At 42.3% G+C, this 8,705-nt stretch overlaps 1 protein-coding gene across 1 annotated transcript in view; it reads left to right on the plus strand.

Moving 5' to 3' along the window:
* LOC308102344 (rho GTPase-activating protein 6-like) overlaps nucleotides 1–7,853 on the plus strand; it is a 38,867-nt gene extending 31,014 nt beyond the window's left edge. The window contains exons 9-11 of the mRNA XM_080452009.1: nucleotides 974–1,062; nucleotides 1,332–1,570; nucleotides 3,284–7,853. Coding sequence (XP_080308135.1) covers nucleotides 974–1,062; nucleotides 1,332–1,570; nucleotides 3,284–3,642 — 687 coding nt within the window. The 3' untranslated portion in view covers nucleotides 3,643–7,853. The remainder of the gene's footprint in view (nucleotides 1–973; nucleotides 1,063–1,331; nucleotides 1,571–3,283) is intronic.
* Nucleotides 7,854–8,705: the final 852 nt, after the last annotated feature.

Raw genomic sequence — 8,705 nt, forward strand, 5'->3', positions numbered from 1 at the left:
TGGGTGACTTTTTACTTTCGGTTTTAAAACGCTCTCAAACTTCTTTTTTTGAGGCACGGAATTTACTTTTAAGATATCGTTTGGATAGAATTTAGTTGTTTAACTTCATATATGTGGTCAATTTATCATGACGGAGCCTATTAAAAAATACAAATTCAGAGAACCGGCAGGGGCGGACAGTATGTATCCGAATAAATCAACCTATTTTCGGCATGGCCCCTTCTAAAGTCCCCCTGCGTCATATTGGCTGGAGATGTGGAAAAGGAGCTGCTCATTGGCTGAAGGGGATTGAACTGCTGATTGGCTGGGGTTGTCAGTCAACGGTACTAACTGTTTGACAACAGTTTTTTTCTTTTTTTGATCTCTGAACTTGCCTAGAATCCATTTAAATCCGGAAAATGTATAATCTCATTTACAGTATAAGCACTTCATGTAAGAATTTTGCATACATTTTTAAGGGCTCTCAAGGTGGCGTAGGGGTAAAGTACCTGCAGTGCCCAATGTGGACTCTAAGCGTTTGAATCCACAGCGGTGCATCCGGCTTGCTGAGTGTCTAGTCGAACACAATTGGCCGTGTTTGGGGGAGGGTAGCTGGGCCAGGAGGGTGATATTTGTCACTACCACTAGTGACACATATCACCTGTGGGCCGGGGCAGCACCTGCCAGCAGGGAATGTTGAACGGGAGGAGTTGAACGGAGGCGCCATGTCCTCCCGGTGGGGGCTCCTCACTGGCAGGTGAGTCGGTATAGGTAACAAGAGCAGTGGCACAGCAGTGGGAGGAACTCATTGGCATAACGACTAAATTGGAAGAAAAATTGTAAAAAATTATTGGCTAACCTATCAAAATTTGTGCGAAAAAAACCCCCAAAACTAGTGTGTGTGTGTGTGTGTGCGTGCGCATGTGTGCGTGTGTGTGTGTGCGTGTGTGTGTGTGTGTGTGTGCGTGTGTGCGTGCGCGCGTGTGCGTACCAGGTGTCAGCTGAGCTGCAGCAGGAAGTGCTGATGAGTCTGATCCAGACAGATCCTGACATCATTGACTACCTGCTGCGCAGGAAGCTCAGGTAACCATGACGACAAGCAAACAACTATAACTGTATTCAATTAGTGAATTCAGATTCTCAATAAATGAGGGGTTGCTTCTTCATTTATTTGTTTGTTTGTTTGTTTGTTAATTCATTCGTTTGTTCCTTTGTTTGTAAGCTTGTTCATTCATTTGTTCATTCGTTCATGTCTTCATCCATTCATCCATTCATCCATTCATCCATTCATCCATTCATCCATTCATCCACTTTATATTTCATAATTGATGGCCCTCCGTCTCTCCATGCAGTGGCAGTCACCTGACAGTAGAGGGCTCCAGCAGCAGCAGCAGTGAGTGCGGGGGTCGTCGGGACACGGCGGCCTCCCTGGACTCCGTGGGGGCGTCCAGTGGGAGCCTGTCCCCCCTGGAGCCCCCCTCGCCCCTCTTCCCCCCCGACAGCAGTGGGAGGGAAGGCAGTCTGACCAGCGAGGTCTTCCTCAACGTCCTGAAGCTCAACCAGAACAGGAAGAGGCAGGAGACCAGATACGGTACGTCGCACAGGGAGGAAGATGGACACTTAAAGGGATATTTCACTTTCATTCTAACATGTTTGGGGTCATTTTAACGTCTACTCGGGCTGTTGTGAACACCCCAGATGGTTTTTAAGTTGCTTGATTCAGTATTTAGATATTTGATATTCATTTTATCAGACACGCCCCCTTCCTATACAAACCCATTGTAACCTCAAACTCCATTTTGAATGAATATCAAATATCTAAATACTGAATGAAGCAACAGCCTGAGTAGACGTTACAATGACCCCAAACATGTTTGAAAGTGAAATATCCCTTTAATTAATCTTATGCCGTATTGCCTTTTGGACATTTAGACCAAATTCATTATTAAATGGATTATTATTTATTTGTTGGTATTGTAATAGCATATTAGTAGTTATCAGCATTCAGGTGAACATAATTATTTTGTCATCTGAAGGTTGCAGTTACACATGATAGTTCATACACATAGCAATAGCTCCACCTAGCTGTGAAGGAGGTGATTGATTGAACTTTGATTTCATTTTATAGTACAGACTCTTTTCAAAGAATTAACCAATGAAGGAATGCTCTAGATATGCTTTTTCTTTTGCATCATATTCTTTGAAAAGGCTGTGCCATTAAATAATCTAACGACCAGAAAGTAAGACTAGACCAGTAACTCCATTTATAACTGAATATGCCCTCTCTCTTCTATTACTTTTGATTGAATACTTTATGCAGGTTTGTTAACAGTACAGGTTGTACAGCCAAAGGCTATGCTAAAAGGGTGACACATGGATAACTTGTTTCCATTGTGGTCCATTGAACTCAATTAATCAGTAAGATAATACTGGTGCTACGATAATAATGTTTTTGTTGTTAAATCCCTTACTATAATATTTGACCTGTGGCCTATTATATTACATTTTGTTGTTAACTTTCTGCAGCCAAGGGGATATTCCTAAATATGTTATTTTAACAGGCTTAAAAACACATTGGCTACTAATATGCAGGAAAAGAGACAAAGAGAGATTTAGGCTACAGCAGAAAGCCAACGATCATGATAGGCTTACATAATTGGATTTTGAACAGTTGCCATTAGCCTAGTTTGCATTCTTGTTGGAATTGACAGCATTGTCTTTTAGTATAGTCTACAACAGTCTAGAGATGTAAAACTCACATGCAGTTTTCCTATCCTGTTACGCTTTCGGACGCTTTTGGACGTAAATTACGTCAATTACGTCCGTGTCAGTGAATGAGTTGAGAACACCGGGAAAAGCATCATGTTTAAATGTCATTTTAGATTTATGCATTAGCTATTCAAAAATAGCAGATGTACAAGGAACATTTTTGAAAAATCTTGAAAGACCTACTGGTTTAGAAGGCATTTGTAGAATCGGCCTCAGGTCTTAATGCAGGGGTGGGCAACTTTGATGATGGAGAGGGCCACTATTATTTCCTCACTCACTCCAGAGGGCCACATTGCATATAATAATCCTGAAAAGTAACATTTTAATTTAATTTCAAATGCATTTAGATATACTTATGTTAACTTTTGCATGTTTGGAATTGTAACAGCTGAAATCAATAACATATCAGTATTCCGATACTGATATATGCGGGCCGCATTAAGTGAAGGTGGGGGCCGCATGTGGCACCGGGCTGCCAGTGGCCCATGTATGTCTTAATGGGTTAAAAACCATTTGTCTCTCCATCGCCCTCCAGGTGGCGCTGCAGAGCCGGCGCCGGGCAAGTCCATCCATCACATGCGTCAGTTCCACTCCCACCACAACCTGCTGAGCTTGGCTCAGCCCCCCTCGGACAGCAGCGGCAGCTCCTCCAGTCTCCGGGCCCCCGACTCGGAGCGCCAGCCCCAGGACGGGAGGCCCCCCATGGGCTCCACGCTGAGCTTCTCCCTGGTGGGCGGCGGGGGCTGCTCCGCCGCCGATAACAGCATCTGGATCAAACAGGCGGCGCCCCAGGAGGGGGAGGAGGAGGAGAGCAAGCCCTCCTCCGCCGCCGTCACCAACTTCTGGGACTTTTTCACCGGGAAGGGCTTGTCCGGGTCCGAGACCATCGTATGATGGAGAGGGAGAGGAGTGTGAAGGATGAAGATGAAGGAAGAGAGAGAAAGAGGGAGAGGGAGAGAGAGAGTGTGTGCGTGCGTTGACTTGTGAAAAATAAATTGGGAACTGAGTCACGTAGGTGAAGAGAAAGACGAAAAGGAAGGAGAAGGAAAAGTCTAACATTTGCCCTCAGAAACATTATATTAACCACATGAACCCAAGCGTCCCTTTTTCTGGGCATGTCGTAAATAGCTACAAGTTACAAGTTATCTACAAGTTCACAGCGTGTCGCTTGTAGCTATTTTTGGCAAAGACATTTGGTTTAGAAGGGGAAAAAGGAGGGGACCGTGTACAGACTCCTGGGGGACCCCGAAGTATATTAGGGTTTTAATGTCTAAAAATACAGAAAGAACACTGTGTCAGTGACAGCTGGTCGGACTGGACAGAACTCTTGTAAATATGCTGGTTTGGACAGAACAGAAACAATCCTACCAGTGATGTGTTGTATATTGCATATTGTTGTCACTGTTTGATACGTGCTTTTTTCGCTCACGTGCAGTTAGGCCTGGGCAATATCCCAAATGGAAAGATTGTGGTTAAGTCCTGCCAAAATATTGCAATATCATTATTATTATTGTTGTTTTGTTTTTGTTTGGGACTCTTTTGTGTATGTGTGTTGAGATTGCATCAGTGCTCTGTTCCTCAGATGCCGACAGTCAACTTTAGGGTGCCATATCTAAGAATGCCAAATAACGTGGGTGGGTTCGAGTGGCACAGGTGTAAAGTTTCTGCCCTCTCTACCATGGGGTTTGAATCCTCCACAGTGCGTTGGGCTTGGCTCGGAGCTGCAATGAATACAACTAACTGGCCGTGTTCGCAGGTGAGAAGGCCGGGGCGGGGAGGACGCACCCTGTCGCTGCACTAGCGCCACCTACAGGTTGATCTTCAGCGGGGAGCGGACCTGGGAGGGGTAGTGTGTTCCTCTGCATGCGTTACGTCGTCCTGGTCAATGTCACTGTCTCGGGTGAGAGGAAGTGTCTGGTAGCTCCATGTGTATCGGAGGAGACATGTTATTGTCTACACTTTCTAGAAAGATCAAAGTAGTCGCACGTGCATACAGCTTACGTGCCTAACAGTTCATTTAGGACAAGAGAGACAGAATAAAAAACAATGTATTTGTTTTTATTTGGTCTCTCTGTTTGACACGTAGCTCAAATGTGTGGCTACGCTGATCTTTCTAGAGTCTTTAACCGTGGGTCGCTCGGCACTCTGCACCTCAAAAGGACGGGTGTGTGTCACACTTCTGTGAACTCTGTTGTCTACAGTACACCCTCCCCAAGACCAAACAGTACGGGTTGGCAGTGACGGGGGGAATTGACTAAATTGGGAGAAAATGCAAAAAGAACAAAAATGCTTGATCAAATGTTTTCCCCAAATAACAACAGCAGCTTTTGATGTTGCGTTCTCCATTTCTTACGAGATTTAAGAGCTACTGTAGTTTGTCATTTCACTCTGTACAGCTGTGATCGTCTTCGTTACTCTTGTAGTTCCTAAACGTTAAAGCACACATCGTCAAACAAAAACTAAATTAACCACTTGAACTCTAGCATCCCGGCGAGGGAAATACTAGCAGACCAACAGTAGTATAGAGTATATAGGGTTTAAGTTGTTAAAAATGCACTTATATGGTTGTAAGTTTCAAAATAAAACCCCTTGAGTCAAGTCATGTTTTTTAATTCATTAATTAGTTCATTTTTAATCCCTCAACCCTGAATCCTGAGTTGTACGTAGTTAGGTGCCGGTGTCGCATATCGAGAATAGCCAGCTATTTTCACACACACACACACACACACACACACACACAGGCTTGTACGGTAGATCGACTCACACACATGCGTACGCATACTTTATGAAGCTGTATTTCCCTCTGTAGCTGTGAACAGTAAATGCATTGCCTCTGCAGTACAGCATGGTCACAGTACATCATGTTGGAGTCACAGTAGGTGAATTACACACCTGTGTTGACGAGGTGCCAGCAGGCGGAAATAGACTGTAAATGTATGAGTTTCCGCACGCTCGTAGCTTCGACTCAATCATGTACAGTAGTATTCTTATGGCTACCATGACGTCACACTCGAGCAAGTGCGAATAGGGGAAGGGAACTGACGTCGCGCGAATGTGTTCGGAGGTGCAAGTAAAGGTGCTTCCTCTGGGGATTTGGCTCCTTTTTTGTCGTGCCTGTACCACACAAAGGCCCGTGCGGGGGCTCCCATCCTGGGCGTCACTGTCTAAATCGTGGGCCTCCTCGAGCCTGCACTACAATATGTAACCATAGCCTTGTGCTAGGACAGAAAAAGATATCACTGTATCTTTGAGTTAGTGAGTCCCTCTCACAAACTGATTGCTGTGGTTGTTTGCACCTCTGATGCAATGATTCTCAATTTGGGGTCTGGGGACCCCCAGTGGTTCTTGGGGGGGATTCCAGGGGGTCCACTCCCAAGCAAAATTATTGGCAGTTACTGTAGGAAACCAGTGGACCAGTGGTAACTCTGTAACTCAGAGAGCGTACAAATGAAACCCGTACGGGTCCATTTGGTTTAATTTGTACACTCTCTTGAGTTATGGGGGTCCGTGGCCTAATGCATATCAAAGTCGGGGTCCTTGAAATTAAAATGTTTGAGAACCACTGCACTAACGAGTGGACCGCCCTCCATTCAGCCACACCCCCAAATACCTGTAAGTGTGTCTAAAATTATTTCTAAAGGAAACAAACAATGCTTTCGTTTAGGCAGCTTAACAGTCAAAAAAAATCCCTCTTTTAACGGCCTCAGAAAACAATCGCATAGGAGCTACGGGCGTGCGGCAACTCTCTTTTTTTCCCATTCTTTCTTTTTTTTTTTACAGCTGTACATACTGTGTTAGGCTAGTAGGCCTTGATTGTACGCAGTGAAGGAAGGTATTGACTACCTATACGTTTATACTGTATTGATTATTTTGAATCTGACGTAAATTGTATGTGTTGTAATATGCAGTATTTTGTTTGTCTCTTGTTGTTCAGCTTGTGGGTATGTTATGTAGCCTACGTAATCTCTGCTGTGTTACTTAATGTAACAAATACATGTATTGCGTAACAGTATAGCCACGTTTTACTTGTGGTCTCCATATACAAAACTCAGCACATGAGGGAGTTCACCTCAGTTCAACAGCATGTAGAATAGAACTGAATAGATTATAGGATAAAACTTCATAATCACACCACAGATAGAAAAGCGACTTTCGGCTTTATCTGATTTACATATATTGTCACCGTCGGGTGGAAACCTTGGATGTCCTAAAACGTTACTTTTCGGGAATAACAAAATAAATAAATCCAATGTTATTTAGTCACAAGCTCTCTTTAATATGAAAATCACAGACAGGTTTAAAGGGCCACTTCCCTGATTTTGAACGCAAATCCTGTTTTTATGAAGTTGAAGAGAAAATAAACATGATTTTTATTTAGAATTTGGAATTGGAATGCTTACTCTGTGACATTACAGGGTGAATCTCAGTTCCTCCTAGATTACTTGAACTACAGTGTTTCCTGTAAACTGTAGTTCCAGTCGGAACTATACAAATACCAGAGTCCTGTGTGACTATATCTTCTCATGTGTGTACGCTCCAAGAACACATGCCTCCCGGAAGTAGACCTCAAAGAGAGAGTGATTAAAATAAAAAATAAAAGCTCAACATAACCCAAAGGAACTTCCTGTAATAGCCTGTTTTTGTCCAACTTTACACAACAGTCAACATGCATGTGTGTGTTTTCACTTTAGTGAGGGAGCCCTGGATATAGGAGTAGTTTTGGAAGGGAGGTGCGCTAGTTGCTGCTGCTAGTTGCTGCTGCTAGTTGCTGCTAGTTGAAATATGAATTAATATACAGTGGAAATCAATCCAGAGGAACACATAGTACTTCTTTCTGTCCATTATTCTTTCCGGTCATAGGATGCCAATTTCAAATATTACTGCTCTTTCCCACCACAAATAGTGCTGACTTTCAACCTGATTTTTGGGCATGTCATTATACAAAAAAAAAATATATATTTTTTTTATGTTTTACAAAATTTGTTCAAGTTGAAATATGGAGACAAAGGTTTTCTGCATAACAGCGACAATACAGTATTTTCAATAGTTTGAATGTGAACTTGAACAAGCCTAAGTTTATCCAATAAAACATTAATATAATAAGGTGTACTTTTCATGTCATAGCCCTTTTCAAGAGCAGTGAACCTCTATTGTTATTAACCAAGAGATTAATCAAACACTATTCTGTTGGGTTGATAGTGTCCTCAAACTAAATATTGTACAAAATCATTATGCCTTTACTGTGATATTTGCTCAAGACATTTTTTGTTTTATTTGCATTGACAGCAAACGAATGGTGAATGCTGCCCCCTTATGTCCAAAGTGCAACATAACCTGAAACGGAATCTTCATATAATGTAACTTTGCATTCACAGTATTGTTTGTTCTTGTTTTGTTTTTAGAATTCCACAAGTTTAACAAATACGTACATTCAATTCTCACTGGAAAGGATTGACACAGTGAGGCTTGGAAAGGGAAAGCTAGTGATTATTAGGTCCTATTCAGAGGTCTGAGAGTGTTTTTAATTAATGGTTTATTGTTTTCCTTCCAGAATACAGTAGCCTGCTTGCATAGTGTCTGTTGCTTTGCTGTCAAAGCACATGAGGTGTGGACCGTTCCGTTGTTGAACAGAGAGAACTTACCATATTCCATTTCCCCTTTTAATGCTGACCTTTTCTTAATCATTAATTAAGTTGTAATTAAAATACACTAGAAGGTAACAGACTGTACAATGAAAGATTATGGGTCTTTAAATTGGTCTTTACACCTCGGAAAGTGTTAAAACTGTACGTTACAAAATACTGTAGCTGATCTACAGTGAGACTACTATATAATTTAAAACAAATGCCTAATAAGACGCCAAATAGGGAATATGTTTGATAAAGTGAGTGATACAGCTGTAAAAAAAAAAAAAAAAAGAGAACATGAAAAATTTAATAGTTGAATTTGACAATGCT

Source organism: Gymnoscopelus braueri (genome assembly GCF_963280865.1).
Source record: "Gymnoscopelus braueri genome assembly, chromosome: 15".
NCBI classification, from domain to species: Eukaryota; Metazoa; Chordata; class Actinopteri; order Myctophiformes; family Myctophidae; genus Gymnoscopelus; species Gymnoscopelus braueri.